This window comes from Gossypium hirsutum, chromosome D12 (genome assembly GCF_007990345.1).
Source record: "Gossypium hirsutum isolate 1008001.06 chromosome D12, Gossypium_hirsutum_v2.1, whole genome shotgun sequence".
NCBI lineage: Eukaryota > Viridiplantae > Streptophyta > Magnoliopsida > Malvales > Malvaceae > Gossypium > Gossypium hirsutum.
Genome location: NC_053448.1, coordinates 46,390,313 through 46,408,001, shown reverse-complemented (window position 1 = coordinate 46,408,001; position 17,689 = coordinate 46,390,313). Strand labels below are relative to the sequence as shown.

Below are 17,689 nucleotides of genomic sequence, written 5' to 3'. Positions count from 1 at the left end.
GGGTAATTTGTCGTCAATTCATCCTTTGGCACAGAACGATTGTACTCAATCCAGCGTTCAATCCAAACTGGGTATTAAATCCGATAATATATTTCCAATAAAAATTCAATTCCATGTTTTCTATTACCCTTATTGTTTTCCATATTTATCTCGTTGAATTTCTCAGAAATTTCGATGGATTTTCAGAGGTACACTTTTAGTGTACAAATCCGGGTCTGTCAATTCATATTCATGTGCGCACATTTCCATTTCAGAGAGCACACTCCCGCGAACCTCATCCTTACAGCGGGATTACTAGTCCAGGCTAAATCCCCTGTAATATAAACTCATAGAGTATTGTCGGGATTACCAGTCCAGGCTAAATCCCCTGCAATGACAATTACTCTAATGAGCTTGGATCTGAATTACCAGTCCAGGCTAAATTCATACCCTAATTCGGATTACCCGTCCGGGCTAAATCCATTTTCCACATATTCTTCGGGAGGGCTATATCAGGATAGGATCACCTGTCTGGGCTAGATCCTTTTTACCGTCAATTCCTTTTCAGATATCCATCGAATTTTCCTTCCATTCAACCCGAATTTCTTCCCCTTTTTATCAAATATATCAATGTTTCATCAATTTTCATACAATGAACATTCAAATCATATTCACATCAATAACATACATTTCAAGAATTTAAGAATATAATTCAAGTTACACGAACTTACCGGGATAAATTGTAGAAATACCAAAATTTAGGGACATTTTGGTAATTTTCCATTTTCCTCGAATTTCCACCCAATCTTGATCTAAATTAATATTTCATTCCATTTATTAATTTAAATAACAAAACAATTCATTTCATGCAATTTGGTCATTTTTGATATTTTTACAAAATTACCCTTAAAATTTTACTTTTATTCAATTTAGTCCCTAAAACTAAAACATGTAAATTAGCTATTTTAAAATAAAATCATATTAGCTGAATATTCACATATATATTTTTTCCTCCTCCACTCCATTCCACATCCTTGATATATACATAATACCACTATTTACTTGTTTACTCATAACAAGCTGTTCACTTGAGTCATAGTCACTAAATTAATTATATCTTAAGCTACAGAACTCTGAATTGAGATCTGCAAATTTTATCTGAAGCTAGACTCACATATATTCTTATCATAAAATTTTTAAAATTTTTGGTTTATCCAATAAGTACGGTTTATTCATTAAAGTTTCCCCTGTTTCACTATTTGAAAGTTCCAACCCCTATTTACTAAAAATTAATTATCTCTTTGTACAGAATTTGAATGATGTTCCCGTTTGTTTCTATTGAAAATATACTCATTCAGTATTTTAAACATATAAATTTAAGCCTCTAATTATTTTTATTCAATTTTTTATGATTTTGCAAAGTCAGAACATGGGAATCCAAATTCATTCTGACATTGTCTCACAAAATTTATTATATCTCATGATTTACAATTCCATTACTTACACCGTTTCTTCTATGAGAAACTAGACTTAATAATATTTAATTCCATATTTTTTTCATACTCTAATTTTATTTTCATAATTTATGGTGATTTTTAAAATTTAGCCCACTGTTGTTGTCCAAAACTGTTTTAGTGCAAGATATTTATTATCATGTTTATAACACCCTTAGTTTCTTTCTCTACACTATTTCTCATCACTTTCTCTTAATTTTTCTTCACTAAAATATCAAGAACATAAGACCATATATGCAAAAACTTTACATTAACATCATTTCCATACTTTTTCAATAATATCAAACTTTAAAAAAATATTAAAATCTTGATGTTCTTACCTTGTCATATTGATTTCAATCTTTAACTTGATTTTCTCTCTCCTCTGGCTTCTATTTCTTGAATCCAACTTGATATTATAGCTCCCCATAGTCTTCTTGTTATCTTTCTCTCTTGATGGATATGGAAATTCTTTTGATTTCTAGATGAAAATGGTAAATTTTTGGTGGAAGGACCAAATTGTAAAGAAAACAAAACTTTCTTTCTTTCTCTCTTTTCTCACGTTGCTGCATGGGAAAAATGGTGGGTTGAATGATTCTTCATCTTTCTTTTCTTATATATATACACTAAATAAAATAATAATAAAATAATAAAATATCATTTAAAAATTAAATTAAAATATTAATAAACTAATATTTATTTATTTAATTAATCTAAAATATCTCCAACATATCATTATCTTCTATATTTCTCTCTCTTCTAATTGACCATTTTGCCCTTCATGATCTTTTAAAATTCCATCCTTGAGTCATCACTTAATTTGGTAAAATTGTGATTTAGTCCCTCAAAATTCTTCACCTTTTTCAATTTGGTCCTAATCCATCCATTTTCCTTAGTTTCTAGATCATTCCACCCTTAAAATATTTAAACCATTGGTCCTTCAACTTTTTCATATTTACATTTTAACCCCTCAAATTTTGAGTATTTACTCTTGGACAACAAAACTTTTCTCACTTTTGCGATTTAATCCTTTCTTGAACTAATATGTCATAATATACTTCCCAATGTTGACATAACTCCAAAATTTCCCCTTTTTGTCGCTTTATTTCCTTATTTTATTATATCAAAGATAATATCTTACTATAAAAAAATTTTGGGGTATTACAGAAAGTATTGTTTCTTAAGCTAATTTCTAACCTTATATAACAGTTCATTAAAGTTAGGTTAGGAAAATGTTGACTGGTTAGCCACTGTCTACTCTTGTTGCATATAGGGTGAGCGAAACTTGATTGAATTTCAAAACCTCAAAAAAAGAAATAGAATTTCGAGTTAATCGAATTAAATTATTCAAGTCAACTCGAATAAGTAATTCGAGTTTCGAGTACGAGTTGAGTTGATTTGAATTTTACAATTCAAATAATTCAAATCATTTGAATAACAGATTGGTGTAAATACCCCTTTGATCCTTATCAATTTTGAAAATGAGCAAATTAGTCTCTCTCTTACCAAAAATGATGGGAGTCGAATCCACCAATATAAACCTACGCCTTAATTTGCAAATTATGCAGTATAGGGAGTAGGGTCGATCCCTCAAAGACTGGTTTACTGTAAATTGTCACTCGTTTGGCCAGATTTATGTCGGGGCAGTTGTCGTGCCCAAGACGTTCGGGGGGATAAAAATTTGAAAACCTGAAATTAACAGAAAAATAACGTCAAAAGTAAAGGTTGAAAATAGAATAATAAAAACTGTGAAATAAATATTAAGAAAAATTAATTAGAATGAGCTCAGCTTTAGACACGAATTTTCCTCGTCTTTGAACCGATCCTCGAAATTGGATGAACTCCTCTTTTCCAATAAGCTAGTTATAGCTACCAAGGACGCCTCGGACACCAACTCTTCCTTGTGTAAATTAGTTATGGAACGTCCAATAACTAACTCTTACCGACCGAACAACCACGAAACGTTCGTGATTTAGAACTCCGGCAGCTTTGCGTTCTAGAAGAGCCTAGCTCGAACCAATGCCCTCAACCGCGTGGGGCATTTAAATCCGGTTACTACTTCCCTTGACGGAACCAAACAGCAGCCTCCACTTGGCACGCCAATGTGTTCACAGAAAACCGATTAGAAACATTCTTTTCGGAATTCCAACTGTACGTCTAATCACACCAAATCAAACGACGTCTTTTTTGACTTAGTGTTGATCTGACTTTATGAGCTGACAAAATCATACTCTTAATCCGGAGAAGCAATAAGTACTGGAATTTTAGGAGTTAAATGGCTCGGGTTCGTAACTTACGGGTTTTGACGAGGCTAATTTCGGCCTAAAGCTGAAAATGGGTTTAGTTGGCTAAGGTTTGGGACATGTTGGTATTTGATAAATTAAATAAGGTAGAAAAGGTTGAAAAGATGGGTGATGTGATTAAGTGTGGGGGTGATTGAAAAAGGGAATTTGAAAAAGGTGTTGTAAATGGAAAGTAGTAAAAGCTGGAAGTTTTTAGGAATTAAAAGTTAAAGAAACTAAAGACAATAAATAAATTTGTGAAAAGTTGAAAATAAATGTGAAATGGATGGTAGGCTACTGGAACTAATGAAAATTGAAGGAAAACAAGCTAAGAAATAACAAAGGCTACGTGAGAAAGGAGAGAATTGAAAGACAAAAGCTAAAATATTTTTTGATTCATTGATGAAATGATGAACAATACAAGCACTATTTATACTAGAGGATTTACTAAATTAGGAACCTACTAGTCATAGGAAATTAAGGAAAAAAAATATTCCATGACCAAAAATATCCCAAAATAATCTCCCCCACTAAATCAACAAATTTTCAGCTAATTAAAAATAGGAAAAATTCTACTTTGGCCCTCCTTCTTTGCTTCTTTCTTTAATTTGGCCCAATTGTTCCCTTTTTCTTCTATTTAGCCCCCAAATTGCATTCCTGCACAAAATTCAATAAATATGGCAAAGTTAGTGGTGCATTCTCATAAATTAACCAATTTAATTACATAAAATATGTAACTTTAGCATTTAATCAAAAAATTACAAAAAAAATCAAAATAATTTTCAAAAATTCAAAATATTTATAAAAATTTCAAATTTCATTTTTTTAAAATTATAAAAAATTTAAAAAAAATCTAAAAAATATATAAAGAAATTTAATTTTTTCTAAAATAATAATTTTTAAAATTAAATAAGTTAAAAAATTCAAGTTTGTTATACTAAAGTATCTTATTTTTTTATTATTTTACTTTGAAAAAGTTTTCAAAAATTAGATATAATGTAACAAGATTTTAATTTGATATGTTTAATTTTTTAATTTAACTCGAACGATTCGATTCGATTTGATTTGATTCGACTCGACTTGACTTTTATTTCACTCGACTCAATTCTAAAAAATTTCCAATCGAGTTAGTTTGATAAAATAGGACTCGTCAACTCGATTAACTCAAATTTTTTTGCTCGATTTGATTTGACTTGATTCAATCGAATGTTCATCCCTAGTTGCATATACTCCATCCTATAGACATGTTGTGTCATATAGTAAGAGTTTTAGGGGTGGAAGAGGTTATTGCAGGCATCAAGGCTCCCGCTCACAATGTTAATTATGTGGAAAACTAAGACATTTAGTGGACATATGTTTCTTCAAGTTTGATCCTAATTTTACAAGGGTATCTTACAGGTATAATGCTCCATTACTTACTTGTACGCCTAGCTCACACACACGTGAAAATATGTGTACCTACAACTCCACTATTGTACACAACTTTTACTTAAAACCAAAAGCCAATCCATGCACAAATCTTTCCCCTTGTAACCCCACCTTTAATCACATACTTCCAGATAACCCTCCATCTAGTCATATATTTCATCTATCTTATAATCCTAACCATTGCCTGGTTCCCTACAACTCTACTCCTTTCATACAACCAAATAGTCATTTTTTATCATTAATACCTTTCACCAATCAACTGTCCTCAACTTTTGTCCCAAATTGGATTTGACCAAGTTGTGACATATGTGGTTGAGACATGCTGGTGAGAAATCCTTGCAAATTCTAGCAAAGTAAGGATTTTTGAATGGTCCAAAGGCTTCAAGTTAGAATTTTGCAAGCACTGTGTTCTACAAAAGCAAAAGAGAGTGAAGTTTAGCATCATTATCTATGATACGAAAGGTATTTTGGATTATTTTCACTCAAATGTGTGGGGGGCTTCCAAGAAACATTGTTAGGAGGAAAACACTACTTTGTAACTTTTGTTGCTGAATTTTCTAGAAGATTTTGGGTGTGTACGATGAAAACTGAAGATGAAATGCTTAGAATCTTCCTTAAATAGAAAACTATGATAAAAAAAAACCAAACTAGCAGAAAGATTAAGTAGCTTAGGACAGACAATGGAAGGGAATATAAAAGTGATCCATTCTTCGACGAGTGCTAAAAGTATGGTATTGTTTGACACTTCGTTGTTAGGGATACACCACAACAAAATGAGGTGGAAAAGCATATGAATCATACATTATTGGAAAAAGTTCGATATATGTTGTCCAATATTGGGTTGTACAAGCAATTTTATGCTAAGGTCGTGTCATATGATTGTCATCTATTAATCATTTACCATCATCTACAATTGAGGGAAAAACACTTATGGAGGTATGGTTTGGAAAACCTACTACTGATTACGATTCTTTACATGTGTTTAGATGCATCTTTTATTACCATGTAAAAGAGTCAAAATTATATCCGAGAGCAAATAAGCTATGTTTATGGGAATCACCTCTGAAGTAAAGAGATTCCGACTTTGGTGTTTAGACACAAAGAAAATGATCTATATCAAATATGTTACCTTTGATGAACTTGCCATATTAAAAAAGGTAACAAATGAATATTTTCAAAGAAGTGGTACTTTACAGCAGGTGGAGTGTACTCCAAAATAGGAGGCCTTTGAGCATATGGTGATTAGCGCAGATAATGAGTCTGATTCTTCAATCATAGCGGAGGAATCAAAAAATGAAGAGGTTTCAACCCAAGAATCGTCAAATACACCATAACCATTTGCAATTAGAATGCCAAGGAGATAAATTCGTAACCTGCTCATTTTACTAATATGATGGCCTATGCAGCCTTGTTGAGAAGTGTTGTAGATTTCAGAAAGTGAGAAGTGCAAAAGTATCATGGATGAAGAAATACAATCTCTCTAGAAGAATAATACTTGGGAGTTGGTGCAAGTGGGTATTTGCAAAGAAAAAAGGGTTTCCTATCAAGAAAGATGTTAAACAAAAGCAAGGTTGGCAACTAAAGGCTACACTTAGAAGGAAGGAATTGACTACAATAAAGTAGTTTCACCTATTGTGAAACATTCCTCCATTAGAATTTTGTTGGCTTTGGTAGCCGACTGCCTCCTGACGTACCAACGTCCAGAGTAAAAATCTTGCACAAAATATGTCAAATAGGCGGTGTCTGCAAGTATATGAGTCAGGTTGTAATATAGTTACAACGAAGTAGGTGAGTACTCCAAGGATTGTACCCAAAAGAAGGGAGTACTAAATTAATCCTAACCTAAGCACAAATAGAGCTAATTAGTACTTTAAATAAATTATATTATGAATAAACATAAAGAAAGGATTTTTGGTATTTTTATAAATAAAGAATAAAATACTATAAAAGGAAAACTTTGAGAAATTTGATATGGAAACTGAATCAGATCTGAGCATGGGTGATTAGCTCACTTCGGTAGTCATAAGTAACTGTTACTTCGAGTTTTTGTTCAATCAACTAGCGTTACCCTCGCAGGATCTCTCAATCTTCCACTAGAATAATGACTTGGAAAAAACTACTTATCTCTCAACCTCACAGTCCAGACCGGCTTGGGGCTAAGGTGTTCACAGATAAGCCATGCCAATTTTGGGTTAATTCCCACCTAAATGACTTCCTAAGGTCGTCAAGCCTAGGGTTTAAGTTCTTCCTCTCCTAAACAGCTGATTCATTAATAAAAGCCTGCACAACAATCAATTAATCATACCTCCACTCACTAATCCCCCATAAGAGGATTAGTTCCTCATAGATCTCAAAAACATAATAAACTTGATGTAAAAGATGAACATTAATAGCAAATCAAGAGCCGAAGGTTTAAGAGAATCCTGAATTGTGTTTAATTGAAGCACGAAATCCACAAAGAGTTGATCAAGTTCCACAAATCAAATCTCCTAACAAACACAAAACTAACAATAAGCTAAAGCCTAAGAAAAAGGAAAAACTAAAAATTAAAATTATAAAAAAATTATAAGGTATGAAAAGTTGTCCATAACAAGTGTTAAATGAGCCTATTTATAAAGTTAGGGTTGTCGTCGTCCTCAACCTTAGGTTAGTTGACACTCTCGTGTTTAACTTTTGATTGTGCAGACCAAAACGTCCTTAGCTCATAAGTATTTCTCGTACAGGATCGATCTCTTAACACCCTAGTACGTGTGCCGCGACATCGAAGGCAGTATGCTCGTACTTAGGGTAGCTTTAGGGGTGTGTCGCGACATCTCTTGGTTGTGTCGCGACACTGAAAGAAGTCTTGGAATTCTTGCTCTCTGCTTCCTATGTTGCGACATCAAACTTCCTGTGTTGCAACACAGCGACTAGTATTGAGTTGGTACGTCGTCTAATGGTCTTCTGCACACTCACAAAGTATATTAGCTCACCCTTAGGCCTCATTCGACCCCTAAGGTCAATAAAATACTCAAATTACACTTTTTATTCAATGTAAATAAAATTATAAAAACTCAACTAAAACCTAATAAAAACGCTTGTATTCAAGCTCTTCAAATAGGAAAACTAGTTTAATCTATTGCACCGAATTACAACAAATCAGTAGCATAGTTGAATTTGGAGCTAGATCAACATGATGTGAAGACAACTTTCTTGCATGGTGATTTAGAATAGGAAATCTATATGACATGGCCAGAAGGATACAAGGTTGCTATTGGAGAAAATTGGGTTTGTAAGCTAAAAAAATCATTGTACGGGTTGAAGCAATCCCTGAGGTAGGTACAAGCAATTTGATAGCTTTATGAGCAGGCAAAAGTACACCAGAAGCAAATATGACCATTGTGTATATTTGTGAAAGCTACTAGATAATCTTTCATTTATCTTCTCCTGAATATTGATAATATGTTGATCGCTTTGAAAAGTCAGAGAAATAGATGAATTAAAGGCTCACCTAAATCAAGAGTTTGAGATGAAGAATCTAGTTGAGGTCAAGAAAATTCTTGACATGGAGATACATAGAGATAGAAAGAGAGGCAAGCTTTATTTGACTCAAAAGCAATATTTAAGAAAGGTATTACAATGTTTTGGTCTGCATGATAATACAAATCATGTAAGTACTTGTCTCGCTTCTCATTTGAAACTCAGTGCTCAATTATCTCCTAAAAGTGATAAAGAACGAGAATATATGAAAAAGGTTCCGTATGCTAATGTAGTTGGGAGCCTGATGTATCGATGGTGTGTACTAGGCCAGACATTTCACAAGCAGTTAGAGTTGTGAGTAGGTATATGCATAATCCTGGTAAAGGACATTGGCAAGTTGTGAAATGGATTCTACGGTATCTTCTGGAAACCGTAGATGTCGGTTTGATCTTAAAGCAGTATAAGACGCTGGGTCAATGTTTAGTCAGACAGGTTGATTGTAATTATGCCAGTGATTTGGATAAATTTCAATCTACTACTTGGCATCTATTTACTCTTGCTAGAGCCCTAATAAGTTAGAAGTCTACCTTACAGCCTACAATAGTTTTGTCAACGACAGAGGCAGAGTATATGGCAATTTCAAAAGCTGTTAAAAAGGTTGTTTGGCTTAATGGATTGTTGGAAGACTTGGGAGTTGTTCAAAGTCACATTAGCCTTTATTGTTACAATTAAATCACTATTCATTTAGTTAAAAACCAAGTTTATGATTCAAGAACCAAGCACATCGACATAAGGTATCACTTTGTGAGAGAAATCTTTTAAGAGGGAAATATTCTACTTCAAAAGATTCCAACAGCTGAAAATCCTACAAATATAATGACTAGGGTGGTAACGACAATCAAGTTCAATCAATATTTTAACTTGATTAATATTCTGCGAGTTTGAACACCTTCGGGTGTATGGCTCTCGAGAACACATTTGGAGGCACTTTTAAAGATGACTTCACAACGTTTGAGAAGTGGAAGACACTAGAAGTTGAGTGAGATCGAAAAATTCACCAAAGTTGGAGATTTGTTAGTTATTTTCTCCTTTTTAAATCCCATATTGAATGGGAGCAAACGTTTGCTACCTCATCTCCTATACGTAAAGGCATTAGTGCCTTAAGTTTGAAGGTATCTCTTCCTTTGTTCTTCCCTTTTGCTTTGATATACTTAGTTATATTGGGTTCCATTAGTTTGTATATTTTTTTGGTACTAGTGAAGTTATCATTTGGTGTTGGTGTCCAAGGACATAGGCAGTTTGTTGAACCTCGTAAATTTGGTGCATTCTCTCTTTATCATTTTATTTGTATTTATTGATTTTTCTATGGCATTTGATATTCAATAGTAAATTATCGGGTTAATCCACTATGCTTGGGTAGTTTTAATTTGCTTTTGTCATTCTCAATTTATTTTGGTGTTCAATATTGAAGCTACATTGGTGTGGGATATTACCCAATGTCCTCAGCATAAAGCGCCTATTTATAAGACTTAAAAGGCTCCGGATATTTGATACCCATACATTAATGTACATACATTAACATCATTAATACTTGAATATTCCTAATTGATGAAAGTACGTTATAAAATTCATGTATGTTTATACTTACATTAATATGAATTTCATCATTAATGCCTTAGTTCATATAATTGAGACTATTGACCAGATTGGGATTAAATTGCAAAAAGAATTTGGTTTAATCGAACCTGAACTAATGAGCTCATAGCTCAAAACACAAGACAAGCTTATAGTAAGGGTTTGAGATTCTTGATCCATGATAAATTACAAATACAAAATCTAAAAACGATTTACCCATAAAGTAAACGTATTATACATTGAACTTTTAGCATCAAAAGTGTCCATTACGCATGTTTTACAAAATCAATTTCCAGCAAAACATATGTTTGTATAAATTACATTTTTTATGTGAGAAAGAAAAAGCTTTAATTTGAGACTTGTATCATAAGCCCGAAAGAGTCGGTAAAAAGTATCTCGTGGTTGTGGGAATGATGGGTATTGAATGATGAGAATGATAATTGGATTGTGATCATGATTCATGCAGTATGCAATCATATGAGGAAGGTTAGTCTATTAAAAAACCTTTTTGTGCTTTGATAAAATTATATACATTCAGATCAAAGTCATGCATGCTCATAAGTACTGATAATTTGATGATCAATTCCTGATTCAAACTGAGACACTCTCCTCCAAGCTCCAATGTCAGGATCTTCGGAGAATATATTATAGTCTCAAACTCCTTAGATATATATGAGGAGAAAGGAGTTGATGATCATTGGAAAAGAAAAGTGCCAGAAAGTTCATTCGAGGAGCACACGTCAATCATGGGTGTATATATAAATTAAGCTCTGCTGATGAGCCCATGATTGCAGTTACTCAGTGGAGAAATCATCAGAAAGCTTAATTAATATTTATATATGGCCCAAGGGATATAATTGAACTCCAGGTGGATGTATGATGATGAGTACTTGTACTAATCAATTATCACCTGAATAATCTCATGTTATCTTTGACATATTCATGCATGCAGCGCGCAGGTCATTTCCTCTCTTGATATTGGGTTTTAACTCTTCTTTTAATTAGTCAAGTTGGAAACACAAGTAATATGGCGTAAATGATGAAAATAAATAAATAGAGGTCTGTTTGTAGGAAGTTTTGCAGTTAAAGAAGACATTTACGGTGTAGGTTTTGATGTTCTACTTTTCATTCTCAAACATCGAGCATGTGGGATCATCACATTAGATAAGAAAAGTGGCTGTATTAATTTAGTGATATTCATAATGAAGAGCAATTGTGCTCATGCGAGTGTATGAGGGTCCAAAAGGAATCAAGGCCCACGCTAGCTAAGATCATTAGCATCCATTGCTCACTCATAGTACTTTGGATTCATTAGAAAGCCATGAATCAATGCATTTGAAAATTTCTCCTTATTTAAACACCCAAGATGCAAACGACGGATGAACAAGACCAACTATCTTTCGTTCCTTGAAAACCAGCAATCTCATTATTGCTCTAACTAAAACTTGTTCCTTTGCACTCTCTAAGGCAGAAATACAACTTTCTTCTTCATAGCACATTAACTGAAGGCAGACAGGTACTATCCATCAAATCCAAATAATTTCTTTGTCTTCATGGATCTCAGCAACTCAAAGTCTTCCTCTTCTAAAAGCAAAAGAAAGCAGCAACCTCAGCACCAACAACAGCAACAACAGGAAACAAGATTCTTGGGTGTAAGGAGGAGACCATGGGGTAGATACGCAGCGGAGATAAGAGACCCTTCCACAAAAGAAAGGCATTGGCTCGGCACGTTTGACACTGCGGAGGATGCAGCCTTGGCCTACGACCGTGCCTCTCGCTCCATGCGTGGCTCCAAGGCTCGAACCAACTTTGTCTATTCTGATATGCCAGCTGGTTCATCCGTCACCTCCATCATCTCCCCTGACGAATTCCAGCATGACATTTCATCCATCTTTTCCATTAATCCCCCTTTCCACCATCAAAATGATGCTAACCACAACCAGATTTTCTTCAATCAAGACCCTTTCAATGCATGCCAGTTTTATTCCGGATTACCCGCCCAGGAGAGCGATGCAGTTCAGTCTTACAGGCCCATTACTGGGCTCATGGAAGCTGGAAATGGTGGTTCTCCACAGTTCAGGGATAACTCGTCTGAGTTGCCACCTTTGCCTCCTGATGTCTCCTCTACCTGTTACGGGTACGGGTCGGGAGTTGATGGCTCAGATATGGGTTATGGAGCTTGGAATGACACAGGCCTGTTCGGGTTCTCGGATCAAAACTCAAATGGGTTTGACTCGTCTGTGGGCTTTAACTCATACGAGTTAGAGCAGGACAGCCCTTTCCTTGAGAACATGTCATTGCCATCGCTTCCTGATTCGGTAGCTGACGCATTTGATTTGGGTTCATCCCCCACTTACTTTTTTCAATAACTTCCACAAGAACAATAAACAGCAAACTGCTATTGCTACTACTATATTTTATATATATATATATTATCAGCTTAGTTTGGGTTCTTGCTGTTAACGCCTTTCCTATTTCCATGTTTTCTTTTCTTGGCCGGGACAAGTAACGTTTCCTTGGATTGTTGTTGGATTTGGGTCCATTTTGAGAAAATGGCCAGCTTCTAAACCTCTTTTGTACTTCATGATATGCCTTATGAGAGGCCCAAAGTGTTTTCACATTTGTACATCGCTGCGTATTTATAATCAACTTGGACAATTTTATTCAAATGTTAAATTGTAATATGTGATTACTATTTAACCTTTTTAATTTTAGTATTTGTAATTAGGTTTTTCATCTTTTAGTAATAATAATAAAATGTTAAGAGTTCTGTCGACATTCATTTCTCTCAATTTGCAATAACGATAATTTGACACTGCTCACATAGATTGAACCTTTAAGATCTTAATGCTTCATATCTAACTCTCATCTTGCATAAACCCTATATAACCTGTCTCAACATTTATTCTAACTTAAATCCCACCATAAATAAAATGGTTTATATGTCAAAAAAGCCCTTAAGAAAATGCGAAAAAAAAATCAATTAAGCTCCTGTATTAAATCCAAACACAATTAAGCCTCTTCCGTTAACTAAAACAATCAATTAAGCTTTTTCGTTAACGAAATCTACAGTTGATAGTGTTGACTGTTAATATATATTGACAGAACAATCAAATGGTGACACATGATAGCTTATGGTTATAAAAAGTTATAAAAATCGTTAAAAATAAAAAAAATTATAAAAATTATTAAGTATTTAAAATATATTAAAATTATATAAACTTATAAATATTAAAAAATTATAAATTAATAAAATATATTTAAAAGTTTATAAAAACATATAAAAATTCATAAAAACTTATAAATAATATTAAAAATTCCAATAAATTATAAAAATTATTAAAAATTTAAAACTATAAAAAAATCATTTAACCTCCTAAAATCATAATGAATACATGATATTCCACCAAGAGTTAGAAAATGTGAAATAAAATGTTATCAATATTCCACACATAAAACAATAATAGTGAAATCCTCTTCTTTTTATTTATATCTTATTGTTTTTATTTTTAAAATTTTTATCTCCAATACCATAACACTAATAAAATGATAAACAAAATATATCTGTTAAGTAAATAACAAGTTTTGGGATAGGTAATAAATTAATAAGAATCACTCCCCTATCAATTCTCTACCTCTTATAAAAATCAACTCGCCCTATAGTTAGCTTTATCCTTGAGATATGTCTTTTTTGCAACCACTCTTGCATTCTCTTTTGGATTCATTTGTTAATTTGGTGGGTTCAACAAGCTTGTCTTAATTTTTGGTGGAAACTTTGCAAGCAGCTCCTGCAACATAAACTCTTCAAATAACAATTGAGCATCTTCAGACAGAGGTTTCGCCCTTGGCATATGCATCTTTTCAACACTACTCTTCTCAATGTTGTTCTCCTTGCTACCATTATCAACGACCAAGTTGTAAAAGTTACCAATAATAGTGCAATTAGTTTGGAAATGTTGTCGGTCTTGGGTTGTATCTGTATCCTTCAATGCCAACATTAGCTTTCATACTGCCAAAATTTGTCCATCTCCTGAATCTTCTCCATTGCTATCACCATTGAGTTTGCATATTATCTCATTTCCTTCCTCAATTTCTTTGTCCCAGTCGCCACATTCTACAATGTTGATATTCCTTTTTTTTAGACAATTGCTAGAGCGATGTCCAAGTAGATTACACCAGTAGCATTTTCCAACAATCGACTTAGCATATGGGTTCTTCCACATATGTGATGTTTGTGTCTCGATCCTCCTCCCCTAACTTCTTTCTTGCTGCTTTATCATAATTGGATTTTTTTTCGTTTGAATTTGCACGTATTCAGTTGATGTATTATTCTCCAAATTTCTTGATGCATATTGATAGAAATTCTTCTTAGTCTAATCCACCTTATTCTCTTTCATCATCATCTCTTCCATATTTTGTGCTTTGGCCATGTTCTCCAATGTTTGCACACCGACCTTGTCTTAAATTGCAATCCACTAAGGTATATGGCTACTTGCTGGTTGTCGGACTTCATCAGATTGTTGCGTTTGAAAAGCTTCATGAACTTTATGGTGTAGTCATGAACTAATCTGTTTCCTTGGGTTCACCGTTGATATTGCAAGAATAGATATTGCTTATAATCTGGGGGAAATCGAGCCTTGAACAATTGCTTCATTCTATACCATGTCCATACTCGTCCCTCTCCCTCACGGTGCCTTGTGTCTTGTAAAAGTTCCCACCAAGCCAAGGTTATTCCCTTCAAAAATCTATCTACTTTAGCAAGCCAATCCCTAAAAACCCCCAATACTCAAATTACCATCGAAGTGATGAAGATCTATCTTTAGATGGAATTCATCATCTCAAGCATATCGTTTGGCGGGTTGGCGTTGTTGGTTTCCACTTGCCCTATGTTCTCTGAATCTTTCACGTTGGCTTGTTGTTGATATGGTCAAACAAGATGGCGCCTTCTCATACATGGTGCTTGGGCAAATTCCCCAGCTTCATGCCTTGGACTTGTATTTGTGGTGAGAGCATCCATACGTAGATTCATTTCATCTAATTTACTATCAAGATATTCTCTCAAGAAACAAATCGCCTCTTGGAAATTCAAGGGAGTGGCAATATTCTATTGATTTTCTTGAGCATCTCCTCCTATTTGGTTGTTGTGAGAACCTCAACTTTACTAGTGTTAACAAAATATTAAATAATATATACAATACAAAATGCATATAAAGTTAGATAATTTAATAATTATATTATCAAATTTTATAAAGTTTATATATATAATAACAGAACAACAATAAAAGATGAAAAGATCATTTTAATAAGTTCACCTACTGAACTCTGCATGCCTAGAACTAATGCCCCCACCAACCAACATTATAACCCTAAGATAAAAATCGTGCATTGAACCAAAAAGTATAATGAAACATGTAGATTTTTTAAATTTTGGGGTTGACCACTATCATTAAAGAAATCGAAAACCCTAAATTAGGAAACCCAAAAATCAAAAAGTCCTCTTCTTTTCCGTAATCAAATCTAAAATTCTAAACAAAAAAATTAAAATACCCAAAATTCCTCTTCTAATTAGTAGTCAAATAGAAAACCCTAAACCAATATCTCAAAAATCAAAAACCTTAAACAAAAATATCAAAAATCAAAAACCCTAAACCAAAATCTCAAAAGTAAAAAATCCTAAAGCAAAATTCCCAAACTTCAAAACCCTCAGCCAAAATCAAAATAACATATATAATGTTTTCAAAGTGAACTTTTAAAAACATACCCCAAAATAAAAACACCACATAAATATCATCGAAAATCAAAATACGATTCTATAATAAGTTTTGGGTAATTTTCTTTCGCACAATTTTTTTACTTTCTCAAATTAGGGTTCAATTTCTACTCTCTTTTTTTTTAGATTATCTGATTCAAGTATTTTTTTTAGGATCGGCATTCTCATTTCTGAAACGATTTTAGTGTCTATGTATTTTATGTTTTATTTTTTAATTATTTTTTAATGAATAAAAGTTTTTTTTGAATTATTTTTTATTTTAATTACATGTGAAATGCGCTTAGGTGGAATAAAAACATTTTTCCACATCAACGTTGTCGAAACCATTTTATTTTTTTGAAAAAAAAATAAAAATTAGTTGTTGATGAAAATTTGGAGTTGCCACCAATATTTTATTAAGGTGTGACTGGATCACCTAAAACGACTTTGGTCTACGAGTTTTTTAGAAAAATGGGTTCGAGAGTCAGTTACGTTCGAGGAAGGATTAGCACCCTCGTTACGCCCAAAAATTGGTATCAAATTGATTAATTAATGTCTTAACGTCGAGAGTTAAAAATACGATCCTTAATTAAATTAAATTTTTTTATTAAGACTCTCTCATTTTGAAACAGAAAACATCACACCCAATGCGTTAGGGTACGATATTTTATTTCTTCAAGATGAGTTTGTCCAAAAGGTTTGTGTGATAAAATTTAAAAGGATATTCAATTGTTTAAAATTTATGAAGAAATTGCAGCCCAATACATTAGGGCACAATCCCTTAAAATCCCAAACATTGAATATTTCCTTTATTAATTTTTTTAAAAGAAATCTTTATCTCGAGAAATCAACACGTCACATCCAATGCATTAGGACACAACATATTGAATTCCCGACGACAAGTCTTTCATTTTATTTTTGATTAAAGAGCAATTCTCGATTGTTAAATTTAACGAAGAAAATTGAAACCCAATACATTAGGGCTCAATTTTCTTGAAAAATCCTAAATATGAGTATTATCTCTATTTTGAAAATTTTCTGTTTTTAAGTTCGAGTAAAAAGATGATGTAATGTTATATTAAATGTAAAATACAATAATAAATACAACTATTGCGTAGAAATAAGATAAACAAATAAATAAACGAATTAATGTACATAATAAAAATAATGACATGCGAAATATCAAATAAATGAACAAAATAAAAGCATTCTTTAGAATATAAATGAAAACACAAATGAATAAACGAGTGAGGAAAATAAAAAAACTTATAAAATAAAAAAGAGTAAACAATAAAGAATATAAAGTGTGTTTATAATATGTATGTTGAAATTATGGAAAAAAAACATGGATTTACATATAAAATTTGGATTATAGAATTTATATAACAAATTATATATAGCGCATTTATAAAAAGAAATATATAAACATATATATTATAAAATATGTGTAAAAAAGAATGTATATTTGAGCATTTTAAAAAAAAATAAATATATACGTGTATATATATATAAATAAAAAAATATTTGTTAGAAAAAAATTATATACACATGTGCACATATATAAATAATAAATATATACATATATAGATTTTTGAAAAAAAATAAAAAAAATAATTACATATATATAAAAATAATAATTACATTATTAATTAATTAAAAAATAA

General features: G+C 32.5%; 1 protein-coding gene across 1 annotated transcript; it reads left to right on the top strand.

Moving 5' to 3' along the window:
* Nucleotides 1–11,829: 11,829 nt before the first annotated feature.
* LOC107943539 (ethylene-responsive transcription factor LEP) lies at nt 11,830–12,645 on the top strand. The gene has a single exon (XM_016877288.1). The coding sequence runs from the start codon at nt 11,830–11,832 to the stop codon at nt 12,643–12,645; it is 816 nt and encodes a 271-aa protein (XP_016732777.1).
* The last annotated feature ends 5,044 nt before the right edge of the window (nt 12,646–17,689 follow it).

Bases quoted from the DNA above. Each gene is read 5' to 3' on its own strand.
- LOC107943539 (XM_016877288.1), top strand. From the start codon at position 11,830: ATGGATCTCAGCAACTCAAAGTCTTCCTCTTCTAAAAGCAAAAGAAAG.